At 41.9% G+C, this 26,630-nt stretch overlaps 1 protein-coding gene across 1 annotated transcript in view; it reads right to left on the reverse strand.

The window, feature by feature from the left end:
- Positions 1-13,806: 13,806 nt before the first annotated feature.
- Positions 13,807-26,630, reverse strand: part of LOC143793536 (uncharacterized) — a 30,950-nt gene continuing 18,126 nt past the window's right edge. The window contains exons 5-9 of the mRNA XM_077280587.1: positions 22,690-22,787; positions 22,533-22,611; positions 22,329-22,426; positions 22,089-22,206; positions 13,807-15,330 (exon numbers count right to left, since the gene is read on the reverse strand). Coding sequence (XP_077136702.1) covers positions 14,114-15,330; positions 22,089-22,206; positions 22,329-22,426; positions 22,533-22,611; positions 22,690-22,787 — 1,610 coding nt within the window. The 3' untranslated portion in view covers positions 13,807-14,113. The remainder of the gene's footprint in view (positions 15,331-22,088; positions 22,207-22,328; positions 22,427-22,532; positions 22,612-22,689; positions 22,788-26,630) is intronic.

The following is a 26,630-nucleotide window of genomic DNA, read 5'->3' on the forward strand; positions in this document are numbered from 1 at the left end:
TGCTAAATATAGCACCATAACCAGTCTTTAGTGCACTGGACACATGTCAGGGTTGTAGCATCCTGACAATCACCTGAATTGTTCACCAGCTTTCATGGAAGTCTTATAGGTGATAGGAAACCACTGGAACATAATAACACAGTTCATCTTAGCATCATAGGATCATCGTCCTCTCCGTGGTTGGCAGGTAGGATACTGTACTCATAGTTGTCAGTGATGGATGCTGTAGTTGTGAATGGTGACATGAATTGTATTCGACACAGTCTATTATTATCTATCATAGCATTGTTACCTTGTGGAACTCTGGATAATGGATTTTTCTTCTTGCAACTTTTAATTGAATTGAATTTAGAAATATGAAAAGTCTTTATTAACATAACTTTAATATCTTGATTGAAGTCTTCATTCCCTATTCTATACCAAATCTGGTAATTTTCCTAACCTATAATATCATAGCTTACCATAGCAATCAATAATATCCATATAATTATTAAATTATATTAATATGGAATTCATATTTGGAAAAATAAAATAATAATAATAAATTATAATATATTATTAGCCATATTCTTCATGTGATAGGACATTTTTATGTCATGGGTGTAATTTCTTTTTGAACCCATAGATGTCAGTGTGTCTTTTATGTAACAAGTGTTTATATTACTAAAACTTTATTAATAACCTATAACCAATAATATGTAAGAATGTGTAGCCATGAACCAAAATAAGAATATATATATGAATAAATGAATAAGTGAAAGAATTGTTGTATTTAAACCAGAATTGAAACATTTCTTATATAATGAAACCATATGATCATTATATTTGATAAAGCAATATACTTGTATTAGACATTACTTTATTAAATATTGATTTTTCTTTTTTGAGATAAAAAATGAAAATTGAGAATAAAAATTGAATAAAAAGTGAAAAATGAAAAGTGGAAAATAAAAATTGAGAATAAAAATTGAAGAAAAAATGAAAAATGAAAAATAAAAATGATAAACAAATAAAAATAAGAAATAGTGAAAAATGAAAAATGAGAATAAAATAAAAATAAAAATAAGGCCTTTATATATTGATGATAAATGCAAAGGTTATGTCTCAATAACACATTCCCTTTAATATTTCCATTATCTAGATGTTGTCATAACCTTGGATTACCAAAATATTGAAATTATGCAGCTTTGCATATAATACCCTTCATTAGAGGAAAAAAAAATGACTTTTATAATACTTATTGTATTGTACCCAATAATACCTTATTAATATTTCTTTTTTATTAAAATGTGTGAAAAAGAGGTATTGATGAAATGTGATGATGTAATCTGTATCAAAAACACATTTCCCCCTTTAATGTCAAAAAATATTATTTTATGAAAAAAATAAATTTGTAAAAACCAAAATTAAAAATAATTAATTTTATAACTGTCAGATCAGCTTGTGCCATATATTTGTTTGAAAATGGGTATCCATCTATGTAACTAAAAAAAAACACTGAATATAAAAAAATTATAATTTAACCATATTGATGTGTAATTGCACTTATTCACTATTTACTAAATCAAGAAATAATAATTAAAGAAATATATGTAAATATATGTTGAGTAAATAATATTTCAATATATCGTAATATTGTAATTTAACTGACTCTTATTTTCATACACACAAGTTTTTTTGTTATTTTCTTTCTCTCCGCATACCATAAATCATGAGGCCTCTTTCATACTGTACATTCCACGCTCCTTACGTTACACTTCATTCTTGCGTTAAATGCACTTAGCAGCTGCTCATCTGTCATATGTCACTCAAACTATGACTCACATATAAGTTGACACTACATATATTTCACATATAAACAAAGAATACACATATATTAACCCAAAATATTGTGTCCTAATTATCAATCAATGCGCATTGTAAATTATTAATTTTAGTATTCTAATATTTATTTGAATATTCCCCAAATATTATTCTCTAACACTATCTAACTTAACACTATGTTCTAACCTATAGATAGGACTCTTCCATATGAAATGGGTGCATTTGTTGTACAGTTATATTTAGTACAAGTCTGCAACTGAATCCGTTTGAATGCAAAAGCTGAGGAGCTTCTAAAGTTTCTTTTTACAGCTTTAAGTTGAAACAAGAGAGTGAACTGTCACACCATGCAATGAAGGAGAAAAAAACTACATTATTTCCATGCAAAGGAAAAAAAACAAGTTTTTAGTTTATTAGTTATATATTATTTTTTATTATTAAGTGTTAAATATATACAATCATGCAGTTATTACAGCTTCCTGTGTAAATAAAACATAAATTCATGAAAGAAGGTTTTTTTGTTCAATTCCTGTTTTTGAAATGAAAGCTATAAGGAAAAATAAAAGATAAAGGTTAATTTCATATTTATTCAGAAACAAAATAATTTAAATATGTTATACATATGTATATATTTAATATATGTAATTAATGTAATTCTAAGTATTACTGGAATAAATTCTAATTATTTCACTATACATACAAAAATACAGTTAATATAGTCTGTACTTATACAAATATGCTACAGTACTTTCTGTATACTATATTAATATATATATATAACTGCAGAAATATATTGTATAAAATAATTACATATTAATAAATAATACATTGTATAACTCCCCTACACATCATATAATTGATTACATTTTTAGCCAATTCCTAACCCAAAATTTACTTCTCTGTTGATAATTTGTTGGACAGCACTATTTAATAAAATCATCTTTAAACTTATGAACTGAGATAATGGAGTGTTTAGTTGAGCAGGCCCGGGGATACTCACCACTTGTTTCTGTCTGTCAATTTCCGCCATTTTTACAGGGAGATCTGACCCTTTAGCTTTTAACCCTTTCAGTGCAGCTTCAGTGGAAGACTCATAGGGTTTGTAGCAAATATGTAATTTTCTTCGTTCTTCATAGATTTGATTTTGGGTCAGTTTTGGAGATTTTGATTTTGGCTTCTGATAAGATATAATTCTGCTTGGTTTAAAAACCTTAGTATGATTTGTTTTCCTTTCAAGATTCTCATGTTTTCTAAAGAATTCAATGGACTGTGCACATTCATATAAAGAACCTTTTTGTGAAGCAATATCACGAGATACAGGATTTAGGAATCGAAATTTGTTCACAAAACAATTTATCATTGATTTTTTACTGGAATTAGTACTGATCATCCTGTAAACCCTTTCAAAAAGTACATTCTTTCCGGCCAATCCTCAATTTTAGAAGAATATCAAGATCTGGATAATTTTCTTTTAGTCCACAAAATATCAACATTTTTAATCTTTCTACATCAGTCATTTCTTCATGGAATTCTTCATTCTGCATTTTTAGTGAGAATTTCCTGCAGAAACTTACTGGTAGCCAAATTTTAAATAATTTATTTTTCTCCTGATTAGTCAGATCATACTTATCGGCAAAACTTTCAAATATCTCTGAATTTCTGCACACATCGATTTTGTCATCATATGCAGGAATGATTTTACATAATTTCAACAAGGTCTTTCTAGATTTAGTTTGGAGTTGGGCCTCTGAGCCGTCTTCTATTTTTAGTGGCCCTCCCACATCTGTTTCTTGTATATCATCTTTGTCAGTTGTCAGGTCTCCTACGTGTCCTCCATCTTGTTTTTCATCATGAGGCCCAAAGTCAAGAGTGGCTGCCATTACAGACATGTGCGTCACATCTTCCTCTTCCTCACTCTTTACTTTACACTGGACATCATTAATTTCCTTTTCCTTAGAAATTCTTTCTACACAATCTTTTTTGGACTTCTCTGTAACAAACTCATGAAACACATTAACCATATGTAATATATTTTTCAGTTGCTCTTTTTCTTTTTTCCTAGATACTAGCTTAGAATCTAACTTCAAATTCGCTATTCTACATTCCGCATATAAAGAGAACCAAAATATTTCTACACTAGATCTATACAAACTTACAAATTCTATCTGACTTGATTTAGCATATAAATCAATCAAATCCATTTGTCTTACCTTGAAATCTCAGCTTGTAGTTCTTTTGCTGGGCTCCAAACTTCACTTGACCACGGCTATTTTTAGCACGTCTATTTTCAACACGTCTGGCACTTGTAGTACTCCTACTACTTGTCAATTCAACTAACACCCGTTAAAGTCTCCGTAATTCGTAGGTTCTTCTTGTGAGATCTTTGTGACTTGAAGTTTTGAAGTGAAATTTCTGAATACTTGCACAAAATCTTGCAAACTCTTCTGTCTTCCCCCCGTGTGCAAAAATGAAGGAAATTCACGAAAAAAATAGCACAAAAATCAAAACTGGCTGGCTTCGGCAATGTTAAATATGCTTATTCTGCACATTCATTTAAATCAGGACTTAACCAGGTGCGTTATTCTTAAAAGAAAAAGGTCGTCATATTCACTTAAAAAGTATAGTGGTTTATTGAATTGTCCACAGAAAAATCAGGTTGCAGCAAAAACGTAAAACAGATGAAAATAGTTACGAACAGATTGTCCATGTGTAGAGATCATCATTAGTTACCCCTCTTTCCCAAGTCCTGAATGGAAACCATCGGTCTGTGTGTCTGAAGTTTGAAGGTCATCATGGCTGCAGCTACCAGCTGTTGTTCCTTCCTTCTCGGACATCCATGGAGAGAATGAGGTGAAGATGGGAGGTGACAGTCCCACGTGACAAAAGACCCCCACACCCTCCTAAGAGACACTTATATCTCTTCACTACGGATCATGTGTTCCCTGTATATGGAGTGGACTTATGCTCTGAGCTCCTATATACATAAATAGCTTTTGTAACGTCAGCATGAAACAATATGCTCTATACTGCATCAAGACCAAGAATAAGTCAATTAATTAATATTTAACAATTTTGTGCCTAGTAGAATTTTGTGCTACTCAGCAGAGTACCTCACCCATGAAGCAAGCTACACCGCCTGTTTTATCTAAGTACTACTTTTTAACTGCATCTAGCCCAGGAAATCCTTTTGGGCCTAGTAGCATTTTGTGCTACTCAGCAGAATACACCACCCATGAAGCAAGCTACACCGCCTGTTTACCTAAGTACTATTTTTTAATGGCATCTAGCCCAGGAAATCCTTTTGGGCCTAGTAGAATTTTGTGCTACTCAGTAGAGTACCCCACCCATGAAGCAAGCTACACTGCCTGTTTATCTAAGTACTATTTTTTAACGGCATCTAGAGCAGGAGATCCTTTTGGGCCTAGCAGAATTTTGTGCTACTCAGCAGAGTACCCCACCCATGAAGCAAGCTACACCACCTGCTTATCTAATCACTAATTTTTAACTGCATCTAGCCCAGGAAATCCTTTTGGGCCTAGTAGCATTTTGTGCTACTCAGCAGAGTACCCCACCCATGAAGCAAGATACACCACCTGTTTACCTACAGTAAGTACTATTATTTAATGGCATCTAGCCCAGGAAATCCTTTTGGGCCTAGTAGAATTTTGTGATACCCAGCAGAGTACCCCACCCATGAAGCAAGCTACACCGCCTTCTTCCTTTCTCAATCTAACCCCTCAGCTCTGGGGTGTCCACTCTCCCTCCAGCTCTCTCCTTCTCACAGGTGGACTACCGCATGTATTCACACTGTGGCGAATCTTTTGGGCCCAGGCATAAGAAGTCGTTGAGGTAATGGATAATATGTGCCCCCTTAGAATTGTCCATGACGACCCATTCGAGGAAGCAACTAAACGCCTCAAATAGTGAGCAGGATATGGAGCACCCCATGGGCAAACAGCGATCTATGTAGTATGTTCCTTCACAGAAGCAGCCCAATGGGAGGACACTATTCGGAGGCACAGGTAGCAACCGGAACGCCCCCTCAATGTCTGTTTTGGCCATTAGGGTGCCCCTTCCCAACTTCTTGACCCGCATGATTGCCTCGTCAAAGGAGGAACAGTACATAGTACTGTACTTGGTTCCGCGTCGATGTTGTCGTTTACTGACCTGCCCCTTGGATATGACAAATGGTGGATTAGTCTGAATGTATTGGGTTCCTTTTTTGGAACAACTCCCAACGGGGATACCACTACGCCTTCTAAGGAAAGTGTTCTGAATGGACCCGCCACCATTCTACCTAAAGATATTTATTTTTTTAATTTTTTTGTCACGACGTTTGGGTGTTGGTAGGGTGATTTTAGATTTTTACTCCAGCCTTTCTTGATTTCAGAAGGGCATGACATGCCTATATCTGTGTCTCCTCCTCCTTTTACTCCTCCACCTTTTTTCTTTTCCCATGACTATATGTAGTTGTGACTTTTCCATGTGTTTGTTGTGTCTTCTGAGCAGTTTGTCAGTTTTTGGACACCTTTTAAGGTGTTTTCTATGTGTTTGTATGTGTTTGTGTTTGCCTGCCATTGGTTTTAATGGGGTTCGACGGTGTTCGGTGTTTGAACACGCCCCTATTCGACGAACTGAACCGAACTCGAACACTAGGGGGGTGGCTCAACACTACTCGTGACGCTCTGTACGGGGGTCGTACTAACGCCATAAAGCTCTATCACAAACAGGAACCCAGTGAAACTATAGAGTACTACGATTTCACCAGTTTATACCCGTACGTCAATAAAACAAAAGTGTACCCTGTAGGACATCCTAAAATAATCTATGAACACTTTGGCTCTATCAAGCAGTTCTTTGGCATAGCCAAAGTGAAAGTCTACCCGCCCAGGGATTTGTTTTTCCCTGTGCTCCCTGTTAAAATGCACAAAAAATTGATCTTTCCCCTCTGTCACACATGCATTCAGAAGCTGCCCCTGCGCTCATTCGGAGGAAGAGAGGGCTCTGACGGGTACGTGGTGCACGATAGAGTTAGAAATGGCGGTAGAGAAGGGTTTCAGGCTCACACACATTTACGAGGTGTGGCATTTTGAGGAGGCGACGACCGATCTATTTGCGCAATACATCGATTTACATCTTAGACACAAACAGGAAGCCACGGGTTATCCCGCGTGGTGCACGGACGATACCATGAAAGAAGACTATGTAGCCGCCTATCTTGAAAAAGAAGGTATAAAGTTAGACCCCGATCTTATAGAGCCAAATTCAGCTAAAAGACAAATCGCTAAACTATTCTTAAACTCTTTATGGGGTAAGTTTGCGCAGCGCTCTAATCTACCTACCACCAGCGTCATGAACAATGCGATGAACTCTTTGAGTACGTCTTTCTCCCGTACTATGAGGTTTCAGAGTTAAACTTTATCAGCGACGATACGGCGACTGTTAATTGGAAATACACAAAAGAACACCGCACCGTCAACAAAAACACCAACATTTTCATTGCATGCTTCAAGACAATTTATGCGCGCTTAGAATTGTACACCCTTCTAAACAAATAGCAAGAGCGGTATCTTTACCACGACATGGACTCTGTCATTTTTGTAAGTCATGACGGCGAGTGGTAGGGGACTACCTGGGTGAACTCACCAGCGAAATACCCCTGGGGGGTCACATAACAGAATTTGAATCCACCGGGCCGAAAACTTACGGCTACAAATTAAACACGGGTGACACGGTCTTGAAAGTGAAAGGCATAACCCTTAATAACGCTAACGCCGGCATTATCAATTTTGAGAGTCTAAAAGATTTAGTGTTAGCTTACAATTCCTGTACAGTTCCTGAAAATGAAAAGACGCTCGTTGTAGAGCAAAATGGTATTGTACGAGTCAAAAAGTACTGAGACATTGTAAGTCGACCCCTACTCAAAACTCAACGCTGCGTCTATACCAAGAGGCAGTTGTTTGATTACTTTACTTCTTTACCCTATGGTTATTAGAGCAGAATTCCCCTTTTCTTCAAATAACTGATGTCCCTTTATCTCCGCTACAGGTGCACAATACGATACAGACTACAGCACCATCAAGCGACCAAAGCGTAGCTATAGACAGAGTCGTGACGTATAAAGAGAAACGTGCTCTGGAATTTACGCCGCCGCGCCACAGTTCTTAAACATTCAACATCATGGACCCACGGTTACAGCACACCTTCTCGTGCATTCTAGCGGGCCCTTCTAACTCTGGAAAATCCTATTTTGTCAAACAGATTTTAGCTCACGCGACGATACATTTATCTCACAAACCCGATAATATTGTTTGGTTTTATTCTTGCTGGCAAAAAATGTACTGAGTCATTCCTTCCCCAGTATTCGTTTTATCGAAGGTTTGCCGCAGACGTTTGTAGATGATGAACTATTCCCGCCTGACAAGATCAACTTGGCGGTGGTGGGCGATCTCACGGAGGCCGCTAGCTGTACATCAGAACTGGAAAAAGCGTTTACTAAGTACATTCATCTTAGAAGCTTGAGCCTATTCTATTTGGTTCAAAATGTTTTTTGTCAGGGGAAAAAGAGTAGAACCATCACCTTGAATACCAAGTACATGGTTCTATTTAAGAACCCCCGCGATAAAATACAAATTTTCACGCTAGCCCGGCAGATGTACCAGAGAAACTCACGTTTCTTCTTAGAAGCTTTCGAAGATGCTACGCGAGAGCCTTACGGATTCTTGCTTGTAGATTTGAGAGGTGATACGCTAGAGGAATATCATTTAAGAACGGGGTTGTTTCCACCAGCTTTACCCGCAGCGTACGTTCAAAAAGAAAAAACTTGTTATAAAAAGTGAATTTTTTCACTGTGGTGATTATTCAACCCCGTAACCTTCATTCTATCAACATTTCTGGAGAGTGAGGCGTAACTGGGGTCTCTTGAAAAAGCTGATGAAAGCAACCTTGCCAGAGAGAAAGTTTATTCTGTAGACTGCCGGCAGAGATTTAATCTCTGCCATCGCGGAAATAGCTCTCAATATTCTGAAAGGACGGCTTCCTCTCAAAGAGCTCTCTAATCTCGCAACCTCTCCCTTCCCCCTATCTGACCACCATCTACTCACCTTCTCATCCTTGTCCTCCTCACCTGCCCCCATGTCCAGCCATTACAACCACGCAGAAACCTCGCACATCTAGACATTCACAGACTCTCAGACTCTCTCCTACCCGTCCTCCATATCTTCACTCCACAACACAGACAGCGCCACCGCGTTCTATAACTCCACTCTCACATCAGCCATAGACTCAGTCGCCCCTCTCATGCATGGCAAAGTGCGACGAACCAATAGGCAACCTTGGCATAACAAACTCATAAAAAAACTTTGACAAGCATCCAGGGTTGCAGAGCGACGTTGGAAGAAAACACGCCTGCCAGACGACTTCACTGCTTTCCAACAAGCTACATTTGACTTCAAATTAGCCCTCACCTCCGCTAAACAGACCTATTTCACTAACCTTGTATCTTCACTATCCTACAAGCCAAAACAACTGTTCAGCACATTTCACTCCCTCCTCCGCCCACCACTGCCACCTCCAACTCCCCTCATCTCCTCCGAGGACTTTGCCACCTACTTCAAAAAGAAGATCGACCAAACAAGGCAAACCCTATCTGTTCCACCACCCCAACCACTCCATATACCAGACCTCTGCCCTTCCCTAATAACCTCCCTCTCCAACATCACTGAAGGAGAGCTTACACGCCTCTTTTCCAAATCACACCTCACCACCTGTGCACTTGACCCCATTCCCTCCCACTTGCTCCCCAACCTCACTAACATGCTCATTCCAGCCCTAACCCATCTCTTCAACCTATCACTCTCTTCTGGTACCTTCCCCTCTGCCTTCAAACAGGCCACCATCACTCCCATCCTCAAAAAAACTAATCTTGACCCAACTGCTATGCCCAGCTACCGCCCCATATCACTGCTCCCGTTTGCTTCAAAACTCCTTGAGCAGCATGTCCATGCTCAAATTTCCTCCCACCTCTCATCTAACTCTCTCCTTGACAACCTCCAATATGGCTTTCGCCCCCACCACTCCATCGAAACTGCCCTGACAAAAATTACTAATGACTTACTCACAGCCAAAGCTAACAGACAGTTCTCCATCCTCCTCCTTCTTGACCTGTCCTCTGCTTTCGACACAGTCGATCACTGCCTACAGCTACAGATTATTTCTTTACTTGGCATCAAAGACCTTGCCCTGTCCTGGATTGCCTCATACCTTTTCGACCGCACATTTAGCGTTTCCCACTCCCACACTACCTCCTCATCCCACCCTCTCTGTTGGAGTCCCTCAAGGCTCTGTCCTAGGGCCCCTGCTTTTTTCCATCTATACCCTTGGCCTAGGGCAACTCATAAAATGTCATGGCTTCCAGTACCACCTGTATGCGGACGACACTCAGATCTACCTCTCTGGCTCAGATGTCGCCTCTCTTCTGTCCAGAATCCCGGAGTGTCTGTCAGCCATATCCTCCTTCTTCACCTCTCGCTTCCTAAAACTCAATGTAGACAAAACCAAACTATCATCTTTCCCCCATCTCACGTATCCCCCCTACCTGATCTATCTATTATGGTAAACGGCATCACGTTCTCTCCCGCTCCTGAAATCCGCTGCCTCGGGGTAACTCTCGACTCTGCCTTGTCCTTCAAACCACACGTTCAAACTCTTGCCACCTCCTGTCACCTCCAACTCAAAAATATTGCCAGAATCCATTCCTTCCTCACCCCACAATCTACTAAGACTCTTGTGCATGCCCTTATCATCTCCCGCCTCGACTACTGCAACACCCTCCTCTGTGGCCTCCCCGCTAACTCTCTTGCACCACTCCAGTCTGTCCACAACTCTGCTGCCCAGCTAATCCACCTCTCTTGTCGCTATTCCCCTGCTTCTCCCATTTGCAAATCCCTCAACGAATCCAGTTCAAACTACTAACACTGATCTTCAAAGCCATCCATAACCTGTCCCCTCCCTATATCTCTGAACTAATCTCCCAATACCTTTCCTCACGTAATCTCCGATCCTCCCAAGACCTCCTACTCTCCTCTACACTTATTCGTTCCTCACACAACCGCCTCCAAGATTTCTCCCGAATATCCCCCATCCTCTGGAATTCCATGCCTGAACACGTCCGACTATCCACCACCCTCGGATCCTTCAGACGAAACCTGAAAACCCATCTCTTCAAGATAGCCTACAGCCTGCAATAACCATTCTGCCGCCTTGCCATCGCCAGAGCAGCCGCCTTACCACCGCCAGAGCTGCTGCACCTCCGACTTTCTGTCTCTTCCCCACTATCCCATAGAATGTAAGTCCGCAAGGACAGGGTCCTCTCCCCTCTGTACCAGTCTGTCACTGTAAACTTGTTTACTGTAAATGATATTTATAACCCTGTATGTAACCCCTTTCTCATGTACAGCACCATGGAATTAATGGTGCTATATAAATAAATAATAATAATAATAATAATAATAAAGAGCGCCAAAGGAAAATATTACAGAAATGGTGTAGAGCTATAAGAAATCTGAGTGACAAAAAACTGTCCATTCGGAGAAAACAACATCTGCTGAATCAGTCTGGAGGTTTCATAGGACCGCTTCTAGCTATTGCTATAATGCTAATAACGAGTTTAATAACCGGTAGATGATGGAACATGCAGAGAAAATGTACTTGGTTCCAGCGCATGAGATTAACAGACTAAAAAACATCGGCACGTCTGGGCCTACCGTACGTCAGACGACCCTCCAAAGGTTAGACAACGAAATCATCGCCATTCTACGACTTACTGATTTGCCTGACGATGTAAAGATTAAAATGTACACCGAAATACTACAGAGAAATTTGTCGCATGCTAAACATTTCTGAACTTACACGTTTAAATCTTGTGATCCCTCCTGACGGTGAACAATCACCATCACCAGCGGCTAAAATAGAGATACGGCCCTCTGCCCCCGAGCTTATAGAACACATCAACCCCCGTTTCCGAAAAAATGCCGATATACTACTCAGCAGCTTCTTGCAACACAAAGATATTGTTACATGGACTGAGAAAGGTGAATTTGTCTACAAAGGTTCCGTCGATCCCGGCACCCATTTGTTGGACCTTGTACGGACCACTCTGCAAACTCACGGACTAACCAAAAAGAACGCTCCACACGGATGGGACGTTTTTATGAGGGCTATGGCCGAATGAAACATACCTTCGTCCGTGATCGGTCCTCATACGACCAGAGCCGCTCTGAACGAATTAAAAACGCTGTTGAGCACCCAGTCAAACTCCTTCAAAAAAATATCACAAGTACTCGCTACCTCAACTCTGGACACTAGAGGTCGTTTGCTGCCGAATCAGAGAATCTCACCGATGTCGCCAGGCGAGTGGTTAACTTTGTAAATATTAACTTGGAAATGACTGTATTGTAACCTATAGATTTGTTTGTATAACGTTGTATTTTAAGATCTATTTACACCTTTTTCATTTCTTGATTTGTGTATACCTCTACATGAAGCTACAATAAATGTATTGTATTTTTTTAAACAATGCCGTGAAGTACGCTTTGATTTTTTATTACGTCATTATTATGAACACTACAACCAACTGTCACGGGATCCTGAGACTGCCTTCTCTCACAAAACATGTCTTTACACGTTTTCTTACACCCTGGAGAGTTATGAACACTACAGCCCGCTGTCATTAACCCTTGTGATCCCGGGACTGCCTTCTCTCACAAAACATGTCATGTTTTTCTTACACATTGGAGAGTTTTAGACAGGAAGTGGGGCGGACTTGGTCTCTCCACCTATCAAGGACTGACACATAAGCCCACAAGATGGGCGACGATGGGCGGTCATGAGGGACGTCACAGAGGCTGAACAGGGTGGTTTCCGGGGCAGGCACGGAACTGACGTAACAGGTATTGACACACTCAGGGCGGCTTCCGGGGCGGGCACGTAACAGATATTGACACACAGAGGGGCAGAGAGTGGGAGAATGGGGAGGAGAGGGGAGGGGTGAAGATGGGAAGTGGGGCGGGCTTAGTGCTAGGTGTAAAAAAGGGGTGGGGCACCTGTCAAAAACCGGAAGTGGGCGTTTTGACAAGAACTGGGTGCTCTTACTACTTAGCTCAGAAGGAAAAGTAGCTGACTGGTGCACAGGAGCTGCTAGGTTTGAATCCTGACAGCTCTTCTCTGTCAAATTCCACACACACAGCTCCTCTCTGTCATACTCCCCACGCATACTGATCCTCTGTTACATTGCCCCCACACACACACAGCTCCTATCCATAATATTCCCCACACAGTTATATGAAAAAGTTTGGGCACCCCTATTAATCTTAAGCTTAATATTTTATAAAAATCTACTCAGGCATTCATGCAGAGGAACAATTACACTGTTCTGGAATGGCCATCCCAGTCCCCAGACCTGGATATCATTGAACATCTGTGGGATCATTTGAAGAGGGCTGTCCATGCTCGGCGACCATCAAACTTAACTGAACAAGAATTGTTTTGTAAAGAGGAATGGTCAAAAATACCTTCATCCAGGATCCAGGAACTCATTAAAAGCTACAGGAAGCGACTAGAGGCTGTTATTTTTGCAAAAGGAGGATCTACTAAATATTAATGTCACTTTTCTGGTGAGGTGCCCATACTTATGCACCTGTCAAATTTTGTTTGAATGCAGATTGCACATTTTCTGTTAGTACAGTAAACCTAATTTCAAGGCAGAAACATTACTGTGTCCAACAGTTATTAGATATATGAAACTGAAATAGCTGTTGCAAAAAAATCCAATATTTATAAAACATTAAGCTTAAGATTAATAGGGGTGCCCAAACTTTTTCATATAACTGTAGCTCCTCTCCATCATATCCCCCCACAAAATACTCTATGAAACTTACTGTTGGCAAAATGTTAAGAGATTGTTCTGAAGTTAATAGAGATATTAATTAAATCTTATCAAAGGGGGTGTACTCATTTATACTGACCAATGTTTATTAAAATTTATAAAACGCAGAACATAATTACAGTATCTTTCCTGCATATCTTCTCTCATGTTTTACAAGATATAATTTGTGTATAAAAGATTTCCCACATTCTGAACATGCTTCAATGCATGACTTCTCTCATGGCTCACAAGACTTGATTTTTTTGTAAAGCACATTCCACATTGTAAACATGAAAATGGTTTCTCCTCTGTGTGAATTCTTTGATGTCTAACAAGATGTGATTTATCTCTAAAACATTTCCCACATTCTTAAGGTGAATATGGAGTCTCTCTAGTATGAATGCTCTGATGTCTACTAAGACTCCCTTTAACGCTAAAGGACTTTCCACATTCTGAACATGAATACGGCTTCTCTCCTGTGTGAATTCTCTGATGTATTATAAGACTCCCTTTATCTGTGAAGAACTTTCCACACTCCGAACATGAAAATGGCTTTTCTCCTGTGTGAATTCTCTCATGCACAGCAACTTGTGATTTATATAAAAAACATTTCCCACATTCTGAACATGAAAATGGCTTCTCTCCTGTGTGAATTCTCTGATGTGTAATAAGATACCCTTTATATGTGAAGGCCTTCCCACATTCTGAACATGAAAATGGCTTCTCTCCTGTGTGAATTATCTGATGTGTAATGAGACTCCCTTTTTCGGTGAAGGACTTCCCACATACTGAACATGAAAATGGTTTTTCTCCTGTGTGAATTCTCTGATGTATAATAAGATACCCTTTATATGTGAAGGCTTTCCCACATTCTGAACATGAAAATGGCTTCTCTCCTGTGTGAATTCTCTGATGTGTAATGAGACTCCCTTTTTCAGTGAAGGACTTCCCACATACTGAACATGAAAATGGCTTTTCTCCTGTGTGAATTCTCTGATGTGTAATAAGAGACCCTTTATATGTGAAGGCCTTCTCACATTCTGAACATGAAAATGGCTTTTCTCCTGTGTGAATTTTTTGATGTATAATAAGATACCGTTTATCTATGAAGGACTTCCCACATACTGAACATGAATATGGCTTTTCACCCGTGTGAATTCTCTGATGTGTAATAAGCCTCCCTTTACATGTGAAGGCCTTCCCACATTCTGAACATGAATATGGCTTTTCTCCTGTGTGAATTCTCTCATGTCTAACAAATTTTGATTTATTTGTAAAGCATTTCCCACATTCTGAACAGGAGTATGGCTTATCTCCTTTGTGTTTTCCTTGTGTTAAAAAATCTGAGCTTCTAGTAATTTCCTTGTCACACTGATATCTTGTATCCACTTTGGCTCCTGGAATTGTAGTAATAATGCGAGATTGGTCAGGAGAGGGTTCCTCATGATTAGGAGGATTATTACCAAGTGAAGTACTGTGAAGTCCAGGAGGTCCATGAAGGGTAATGAGGTTTTCTCCATTAGAGTGCTTTCTGATATCTTCTTTTTTACAATTTAGTGATAAACGGTTAATCTCACAAGGATTTCCTATAAGGAAGAAAGATAGATTGGATGTGAATTTCTTCTACAACTCAAAAGAGATTTCTACATTTATTTTATGGAGCTCACAATGAAGAACCTCGTCAGTGAAAGGACCGGTAATAAGGTTTATATGGACTATGCAAAAGCTTTTGATACGGTGCCAAACAAAAGGTTGATACATAAAATGAAAACAATGGGAACAGGGGAAAATATGTGTAAGTGGGTTAAGAGCTGGCTCAGGGATAGGAAACAAAGGGTGGTTATTAATGGAGCATACTCGGACTGGGCCGTGGATAACAGTGGGGTACCACAGGGATCAGTATTGGGCCCTCTTCTTTTTAACGTATTTATTAATGACCTTGTAGGGAGCATACGGAGCAGAATTTCAATATTTGCAGATGACACTAAACTCTGCAGGGTAATCAATACAGAGGAGGACAATTTAATATTACAGGAAGATTTATGTAAACTAGAAGCTTGGGATGATAAATGGCAAATGAGCTTTGATGGGGATAAATGTAAGGTCATGCACTTAGGCAGAAGAAAGATGTATAACTATGTGCTTAATTCTAAAATACTCGGCAAAACCCGTCACTGAAAAAGACCTGGGTGTATGGGTGGATGACAAACTCACATTTAATGGCCAGTGTCAGGCAGCTGCTGCAAAGGCAAATAAAATAATGGAATGCATTAAAAGAGGCATAGATGCTCATGAGGAGAACATAATTTTACCTCTATACAAGTCACTAGTGCGACCACACTTAGAATACTGTGCACAGTTCTGGTCTCCGGTGTATAAGAAAGACATAGCTGAACTGGAGCGGGTGCAGAGAAGAGCGACCAAGGTTATTAGAGGACTGGGGGGTCTGCAATACCAAGATAGGTTATTACACTTGGGGATATTTACTTTGGAATAACGAAGGCCAAGGGGTGATCTTATTACAGTACAAAGACCTTTCTGATGATCTTTTTAATCATAGACCTGAGACAGGGACAAGGGGGCATCCTCTACGTCTGGAGGAAAGAAGGTTTAAGCATAATAACAGACGCGGATTCTTTACTGTAAGAGCAGTGAGACTATGGAACTCTCTGCCGTATGATGTTGTAATGAGTGATTCCCTAGTAAAATGCAAGAGATGACTGGATGCCTTTCTTGTAAAGTATAATGTTACAGGGTATATACACTAGATTCCTTGATAGGGAGTTGATCCAGGGAACTAGTCTGATTGCCGTATGTGGAGTCGGGAAGGAATTTTTTTTCCCCTATGTGGAGCTTACTGCTTGCAGCATGGGTTTTTTTTCTGCCTTCCTCTGGATCAACATGTTAGGGCATGTTAGGTTAGGCTATGGGTTGAACTAGATGAACTTAAAGTCTCCATTTAACCTTAAATACTATGCTACTATGTAACTATAACATTAGCACAATGACGGGTAAAGTGAGGAACACTTATAAACTGGTGACATTGGCACAATCAGGGGTGGCAGAGATTAGACAATAAATAGTTCTTAAAGGGACCCTGCCATCAGGATTTACTCCCTCAATATACCACCAGTGCTATTTCACTCTCTCAAGCTTCCTATCGTGCCCTTAGTGTAGAAAAGTGTCCATGCAATTAAAAATGGAGTTTTAATATTGCAGTACTGTATGCAAATTAGATTAACTAGTCACAAAGGTGGCCCTACATCCGCGAGTGGCTGAGCTCCAGCCACAGTAATCATGTCCTCACTATGCCGAAGGGCACGATAGGAAACCTTAGAAGACTGCAATCGCTCTGAAGGCACATCAACTCCTTAGGACCAAGCCCCATTGTAAGTTACTTATGTTAATGACCGAGCCGCATTCTGACCAGTGTCACTTTATGTGATAACTCTGGAGCTTCCACACATGCCACTGATTACGAGATTGTTTTCTGTGACATATTGTACTTCATGTTTGTGGTAAATTGTGGTCGTCACTATTTGTGTTTATTTATGAAAATATCAAAAATTTGACAAAAAATTAAGAGTATTTCAGATTTTACAATTTTTTTATTTTTATCCCTTTAAATCATATAGGTAAATAACCAAAAATAGTTCATAAATAACAATTCCTACATGTCTACTTTACATCAGAATCATTTTTGAAACTTTATTTTGTTAGGAAGTTATAAGGGTTAAAAGTTTGTGAGCAATTTCTTTTTATTCCAACAAAATTTACAAATTCTTATTAATTTAGAGACCACCTCACATTTGAAGTGACTTTGAGGGGCCTATGTGACAGAAAATACCAAAATTGACACCATTCGAAAAACTGCACCCCTCAAGTTGCTCAAAACCACATTCAAGAAGTTTATTACCCTTCAGGTGCTTCACAGGAATTAATGGAATGTGGAAGGAAAAAATACACATTTTAATTTTTGCACCACAAAAAATGTTGCTTTAGCTCCAAATTTTTAATTTTCACAAAAGTAAAAGCAGAAAATGCACCATACAATTTGTTGTACAATTTCTTCTCAGTACGCCGTTACCCCATATGTGGGGGGAAACTACTGTATGGGCGCATGGCAAGGCTCAGAAGGTAAGGAGAACATTTGACTTTAGGAGCTCAAAATCGGACGACATAGATACCGGATGCCACGTTGCGTTTGCAAAGCCCCTGCTGTGCCTAAGCAGTGGAAACCCCCCACAACTGACATAGACACCTCAAGGAATATATCTAGAGGTATGGTTTCACAAAATGTTATACATTGAACTGTGGGGAAAAAGTTTCATTTTTACCATTATATTGTTGCTTTAGCCCCAGATTTAATAATAATAATAATAATTATCTCTCCAGTCGTCACAACTCACCTAACTACAATTTTTAATCTCTCCCTTACCTCTGGCATTTTTCCCTCCTCCTTCAAACACTCTATCATTACTCCATTACTAAAAAAAACCCACCCTTGACCCATCATGCACAAATAACTACAGACCAGTCTCCAATCTCCCCTTCATCTCAAAACTCCTGGAGCGCCTAGTCTACTCCCGCCTTACCCGTTACCTCTCCACCCATTCCCTTCTAGACCCTTCACAGTCTGGTTTCCGCGCCCTACATTCGACAGAAACTGCACTCATCAAGGTGACCAATGACCTTCTGACAGCAAAATGTAACGGTGACCACTCTCTGCTCATTCTCCTCGATCTTTCTGCAGCTTTCGACACTGTTGACCACCCTCTCCTACTCTCTAGGCTCCAGTCACTAGGCATTAAGGACACTGCTCTCTCCTGGTTCTCCTCCTATCTTTCTGAACGCTCCTTCAGTGTTCTGTTCTCTGGCTCCACTTCATCTCCTCTTCCTCTCACTGTCGGGGTACCCCAGGGCTGTCCTTGGCCCCCTTCTCTTCTCCCTCTACACGGCCCCAATTGGACAGACCATCAGCAGATTTGGCTTTCAGTACCATCTTTATGCTGATGACACACAACTATACACGTCATCCCCTGACCTTACCCCCGCTGTACTACAGAACGCCACTGACTGTCCGCAGTCTCCAACATCATGTCCGCTCTCTATCTGAAACTCAACCTCTCCAAAACTGAACTTCTTCTGCTCCCGCCTTCTACTAACCTCCCTAAATCTGGCATTTCCCTCTCCGTGGGTGGCACCATAATAACACCCCAGCAGCAGGCACGCTGTCTGGGTGTTATGTTTGACTCCGATCTCTCCTTCACCTCCCACATACAATGTCTTGCCCGCTCGTGCCGCTTACACCTAAAGAACATCTCTAGAATCCGCCCTTTTCTCACCATGGAGACAACATAAACCCTCACTGTCGCCCTGATCCACTCCCGTCTGGACTACTGTAACGCTCTATTAATTGGCCTCCCCCCTCACTCGACTTTCCCCTCTCCAGTCCATCCTTAATGCAGCAGCCAGGGTCGTCCATCTGGCTTATCGTTACTCGGACGTGTCCGCTCTTCGCCAGTCGTTACACTGGCTGCCCATTCATTACAGGATACAATTCAAAGTACTTGTTCTCACCCACAAAGCTCTCCATAGTGTGGCACCCCCTTACATCTCCTCCCTCATTTCTGTCTATCGGCCTAACCGACCTCTGCGCTCTGCAAATGACTTTCGACTAACCTCTGCACTAATCCGTACCACCCACTCCCGACTCCAAGACTTCTCCCGTGCTGCGCCAATCCTCTGGAATGCTCTACCCCAAGATATTAGGACCATCCACAACTTGCATAGTTTTAGGCGCTCACTCAAAACTCATTTGTTCAGAGCGGCCTATCACGTTCCCTAATCAGTCATTTTATGTTTGTGTGTAGCCCATTCACTATCTCCATCTACCCCCCACCCCCTGAAGATGGCTGGACCATCACTGTAAATACACCATTGTAAATACACACCTGTGCTTTGTATCTCCCCACCTCATTGTAGATTGTAAGCTCTCACGAGCAGGGGCGTCTTGTGTTGCTTTAATTATTGTATTGTTAACGTTGTTACCTATGACTGTTGTGTTTGAAACTGTTAAACTGTAAAGCGCTGCGGAATATGTTGGCGCTATATAAATAAAGATTATTATTATTATTATTATTGTAGTGCTTAGTACACTGTAGTGCCCAATACATTGTAGTGCCCAGTAGATTGTAGTGCCCAATACATTACAGAGTCCAGGACATTGTAGTGCCCATATATTCTAGTGCCCAGTACATTGTAGTGAATATACATGGTAGTGCCCAGTAAGTTGCAGTGTCCGTACATTGTAGTACCCAGTACATTATGCCCAGTACACTGTAGTGCTGAGTATATTGTAGTGCTCAGTACGTTGTAGTGCCCAGTACATTGAACTGCCTGTAAATCGCGGTGCCCAGTACATTGTAGTGCCCGTACGTTGTAGTGCCCAGTACATAGCAGGGCCCAGTATATTATAGAGTGCAGGACATTGTAGTGCCCATATATTGTAGTGCCCAGAAAGCTAAAGTACCCGAACATTGCAGTGTCCAGTACATTGTAGTAGTCATATATTGTAGTGCTTAGCACGCTGAAGTGCCCATACATAGTTACATAGTTACATAGTTACATAGTTATTAAGGTTGAAGGAAGACTTTAAGTCCATCTAGTTCAACCCATAGCCTAACCTAACATGCCCTAACATGTTGATCCAGGGGAAGGCAAAAAAACCCCATGTGGCAAAGAGTAACTCCACCATGGGGAAAAAAATTCCTTCCCGACCCCACATACGGCAATCAGACTAGTTCCCTGGATCAACGCCCTATCAAGGAATCTAGTGGATATACCCTGTAACATTATACTTTTCCATCGCAGTGCCAAGTTGTAGTGCCCAGTCAATGCAGTGACCGTACATTGCAGTGCCCAGTACATTGTAGTACCCATATATTGTAGTGTCCAGTACATTATGCCCAGTAGACTGCAGTGCCCAGTACATTGTAGTGCCAGTCATTGTAGTGCCAGTCATTGTAGTGCCAGTCATTGTAGTGCCAGTCATTGTAGTGCCCATATAATGTAGTGCCCATACATTGTAGTATCCAGTACATTGTAGTGCCAGTCATTGTAGTGTCCAGTACATTGTAGTGCCCATATATTGCAGTGCCCAGTACATTATGCCCTGTAGGCTGCAGTGCCCAGTACATTGTAGTGCTCGTACATTGTAGCACCCAGGACATTGTACTGCCAGTACCTTGTAGTGCCTGTACATTGTAGTGCCCATACATTATGCCCAGCTTGCCCTTCTGGAGACGCCCACCCTGTAAATTAAGCGGTCTCTACTTGCTACTGAAATGCCAAATATACGGACACTAACTGCGGTTTACACACAATATGGGGCCCAGGAGGAAGGGGTATTTGGATTCGGGAGTGAATTGAGATGAAGCTCTTATTGGGAACATTTTAAAAACCATTTTGATTCACATTTATCCTGCGCTCTACACTGAGCACTTACATCGGGGTTTCGGTCTAAATATACAAAATACGTGATCCAGACGAAACCTCGAGGGATCCAATCACTAATGAAGCAGCACAGTTACTGTCTAGCCTTTGTTCAGCGTTGTCCTTCTCTTCAAAGATGACAAAACTGTGGCCAACAGCACTTTTATGCACGCTTGACACCGCCGGATCACCGATTCTATGGCATCCACAGTGTCTCTATCTGCCTTATTATAGGGAATCTTCCATCAGAGGTTCTGTCCGAATCACAAGCTCAGTCATTTATATGACAGCACGGGACTTGTGGAAGAAAAACACGGATGGAAAGAATGGAAGGAATATTAACAAAGGTAAAGGAAAACTTAATCTGTGCTTCCTAAACCATTAAGGAGGTGTGAAGGCGGCCCCGTTATTCATCAGTGCACCGCCGGACTCTACAGAAGCAGCCGCGCCATCACCGGACGCTTCTGCTATGATGTGGACAGTGGATAAAGCTTCACTGCACCAGAGATTCCACACGATATCACACACCGGTCATCATCATCACATATCATTCGGCGGTCATTATCATCAAATGCCATTCATCATCATCACACGCCGATCATCACCATTACACGTCAGTCATTGTCATAATCATCACGCGCTGGACATCATCATACCGGTCACCGTCATCACACTCCAGTCATCATCACATGCCGTTCATCATCCTCACACGCCAGTCGTCATTATCACATGCTGGAAATGATCATCACACGCCGGTGATTATCATTACACGCTGCTCATCAGACGTTGCTCATCATCATCATCGCATGCTGGTCATCATCATCATCACGTGCCGGTCATTATTCCATACCCGTGGAAGCATCTACCGGAATCTCCTCCTTCCCGTCAGTGACACACGGCTGATCCCCCCTCGTCATCGCTTCTTCTTCTGTCTCTTCCTTCACTTTATTCTTAGTCGGATCTTCCTCCTGATATATCAGATGTAACAATCAGCACAATACAAGAAACCACCAAAATCTGTGACCTCTATGACCTCGATCAGAAATGTCCCCCCATATACAGATCCGGTACAGGGCTCAGCACCGTCTACCTGATGATCCTCCGGGATGTTGTGATTCTCCTCCGGACAGTCCTGGGGATACAGAGGACGGGGACATCTCTCTGGTGGATTTCTCTTCCTGTATCCATCTGTAGGAGACACACAGTGATGGAATAGATTGTGTCATGTGATGATGAGATGATGGGAGTAGTAGTAGGTGACCACAGAACAGACAGGACAGTCTCCCCTCCTCACCCTGCTGATCGGCCCATATTGCGATCGCCTCTTGTCCTCCATGTATAACCTCAACCTTAATATCAATCAGATTTTCAACCTAAAAAGAAAAATGTAAGATGAGCTCAGGTCCCATCACTTCATGGTCAGATGTTGTGGGGGCTTCAGTGTCATCTACCTGATGATCCTCCGGGATGTTGTGATTCTCCTCTGGACAGTCCTGGGGATGCAGAGGACGGGGACATCTCTCAGGTGGATTTCTCCTCCTGGATCCATCTGTGGAGACACACAGACTGAATACATCACCTGCCGTGTATCAGTCTATATATGAAACATGGCTCTCAGAACCGGTAATTCTAGGTTTACGTATCAGGAACTAAGTTACATTGTTGTGGTCCTCACCACCGGTACCGAGGTCCCAGCACATTGTGGCCCCAAGTATGAAGTGATAATCAGCGAGGCCAAAACCTAATGCTCTCTGCTCTGCACTCGGAGGACGAGGACCCTGAGGAGAGGGACAGAGAAGACCCTCGTCAGTCAGATGGAGGAGCCGTACTAAGAAACACAACTTCTCCTAGTTTCCTCTCCACCAGGGATGGAACCACAGAGGAGCTGAAGAAAGCTCCACATTTATATCCAGTGGTTTCTTTTCTCCTAATTCACCGTTATGGAGATTGGGGGAAGGACGGTTACCATTTACCAGTGATTGTTTACTGAGAGCTCATGAGGTCACCATGAGGACACGGCCTCCCTCCTGGACAGGATCCTCTGGGATCACTAAAGGTACCTTCACACGAAGCGACGCTGCAGCGATAGCGACAACGATGCCGATCGCTGCAGCGTCGCTGTTTGATCGCTGGAGAGCTGTCACACAGACCGCTCTCCAGCGATCAACGATGCCGAGGTCCCCGGGTAACCAGGGTAAACATCGGGTTGCTAAGCGCAGGGCCGCGCTTAGTAACCCGATGTTTATCCTGGTTACCAGCGTAAAAGTAAAAAAAACAAACAGTACATACTCACCTGCGCGTCCCCCAGCGTCTGCTTCCTGACACTGACTGAGCTCCGGCCCTAACAGCACAGCGGTGACGTCACCGCTGTGCTTTCACTTTCACTTTAGGGCCGGCGCTCAGTCAGTGTCAGGAAGCAGAGGCTGGGGGACGCGCAGGTGAGCATGTACTGTTTGTTTTTTTTACTTTTACGCTGGTAACCAGGGTAAACATCGGGTTACTAAGCGCGGCCCTGCGCTTAGTAACCCGATATTTACCCTGGTTACCAGTGTAAAACATCGCTGGTATCGTTGCTTTTGCTTTCAAACACAACGATACACAGCGATCGGACGACCAAATAAAGTTCTGGACTTTATTCAGCGACCAGCGACATCACAGCAGGATCCTGATCGCTGCTGCGTGTCAAACGAAACGATATCGCTAGCGAGGACGCTGCAACGTCACGGATCGCTAGCGATGTCGTTTCGTGTGAAGGTACCTTAAGAGGAGAGATCCTGCCGTCCTCCTATTAATAGACGAGTTACTGCGTTTTTATTCTTTTTTAAAGAGAGAAATCTCAACATCTGCCTCAACATAAAGAGTAAAATAGGCAGCAAGTGCACCAGAAGACGGTGTTGTGGGGAGCCCCCGGTACACAACGGTTAGTGCCGATCAATGTGTAGAAAGGACAACTAGAGAGCAGGCACCGGGGTCATGGGTGCTTACTGATGTACAAGGGGAGCTGTTATGATCCGGTGACCTTGGAGCAGCATGAGACTTTCTCTGGAGAAGGTGGAACCTGTACTGACCGCAAACCCTAAACTAACACCGCAACTAGAAGTAGCCGTGGGGTGTACCTAACACGTCCTAGACACCTCGACACAGCCGGAGTACTAAATAGCCCTATAGATGGAAATGGGAATTCTATCTTGCCTCAGAGCAGAACCCCAAAGGATAGGCAGCCCTCCACAAATATTGACTGTGAGTATTAGAGGAAAGACACACGCAGGCAGGAAACAAGATTTAGCAAAAGAGGCCCTCTAGCTAAATAGGAAAGGATAGGACAGAATACTAAGCGGTCAGTATTAAAACCCTAAAAATATCCACAGCAGATAATACAAAAATTCCACCATCTAACTAAAGACATGGAATGTATATCTGCATCTCCTGAGAATCCAACATGACTGAAAAAATCCTAACACAGTCTAAGCTGGACAAGAAAAAACAATGAATAGCACTGAATTGTAAAGCACACAGCATGTGTGCTGCAGAAACAAAAACCAGACACTTATCTTTGCTGATTTGGAAGCAGGGCAGGAGTAACCAGACAGAGGTGCAAAACCTCCAAGAACAATGGACAACTGGCAAGGACTAATGAATCCTGCACACCTAAATATCCCAGTCAGAGCTGCAATCAGCAGAGACACCTGACCAAGATTGCAACCCAGGGACAACTGCATTACCACCAACAACCACCGGAGGGAACCCAAGAGCAGAATTCACAACAGGGAGCCAAGGAGAGATTGTCTGGTCAGATTCTACAGAAAAGCCCCAGAATACATATTCATCTGAACAAACAACCCTTTACGGGAGACTTATACTGATTATTCTCACCATTGTGGGGTCCGATGTCCCTGCGGGTTCAACACCTGTATCACCAGCCCCCTTACATTGTTCTGCTCAGACCACATGAAGAGAAAGAGCTGACCCCCTGACATTTTGCGGTCGTTGAGCCCTTGAGGCTAGGACCCCCGTCCCAGGCATTTTGACGTCATGTAATAAGGCTCTTGACAGTGTCATTTAAAGGGAACCTGTCATGTAAAATAATGCTAATAACCTGTAGACATGGGGTTAACCGGCAGGTTAGTAACATATTGAACCTGTCCGGTGTCAGCACTGAGAGGAAATTAACTTTAGTCCCATTCAGCAGCGTTCGGCTTCCATAAAGTTTCGGTTGAAGCAGCTACAGTCACCGCTCAGTGTATAGAGAGCGGCGGCTGTTACCGCTGCCCCGGCACTGACTGACAGCCAGCTCAGCATTAGAGCCGGCTATGACCGTCTGTGGCCTCCAGAAGACCCCTGTCTCTGCCACCAAGGTTTTCCTATGAAGTCCGGTATGAACAGGATCTCATGTCAAAGTCCACATTAGTTTTATTTTATTTCCAAAAATGAGAACAAAAAAATAAATGTAGCAACAAACATATTTGTCATTGTCACATGAGGATTTATCCCACACGGTAAACACATCACAAACACCACAAAAATGCAATGAAAACACAACGATCCAAAAATCACAGATGCCCCAAAATGATCCCAAAAGGTCAGTGCTGCATTCAAGAAGAGAAGCCGTCACACCGCTCCGATAACGGAAGATAAAGAGATCGGTCTCAGGGAAAGGGCTGATATTATAATGCAGGAAATCTATAAAACAACACAAGATTGGTGTCACCATAACAGACCCGGAAAATCGCAGCGAGGTCGTTCTTACCGCCCAATAAATGCTGAGAAAAAAACAAAAAATAAATGTGGAAATGAATTTTTTTTAATAAACCGTTTCCCCTCATCAGTAATTTTCTTCCTGTTTTTCAGCTCATTCTACGGTAAAATGAAAAATCCATGATGGAAAAAACCACAAGATCTCAAACGTCTGTGGATGGAAAATAAAAATGTTATGTCTTATGGAAGGAAAAAAATGCAAAAATGGAAATTTGCCCCATCAGGATGAGGCTGAAACATTGATATTGATTTCTAGGATTGCTGCGTCCTATAGGAGGCGCTAGAGACCTCTTCTCTGTATCTGGGGAGAGGAAATTTGCATATCTTATTTCTCATGGGGCACACAAGTGTTAGCCAAGAAGGAGGAGCCGGACGCCGACCACGACCGATGAGGAGATTCTGAGGGACGGACGAGAGACAGCGGATTAGGGAGAAAATCACCTGTAAATTAACCCCGACTCTGCTGAGTAACAATCCACGACAGACTTAGGGACAGAAAGAACTCACAGGAGAGAACGGACAGGAGGACGGGACATCTGCAGACAAAATGTGACCGATGCTCTAAGGAAGGAGAAAGATTCTGAAAGAAGCCGCCGAGGACGAAGACTCAAGACTGATGAAGAGGACAACGGAGAAA

The sequence above is a fragment of the Ranitomeya variabilis genome, chromosome 1 (assembly GCF_051348905.1).
Source record: "Ranitomeya variabilis isolate aRanVar5 chromosome 1, aRanVar5.hap1, whole genome shotgun sequence".
NCBI classification, from domain to species: Eukaryota; Metazoa; Chordata; class Amphibia; order Anura; family Dendrobatidae; genus Ranitomeya; species Ranitomeya variabilis.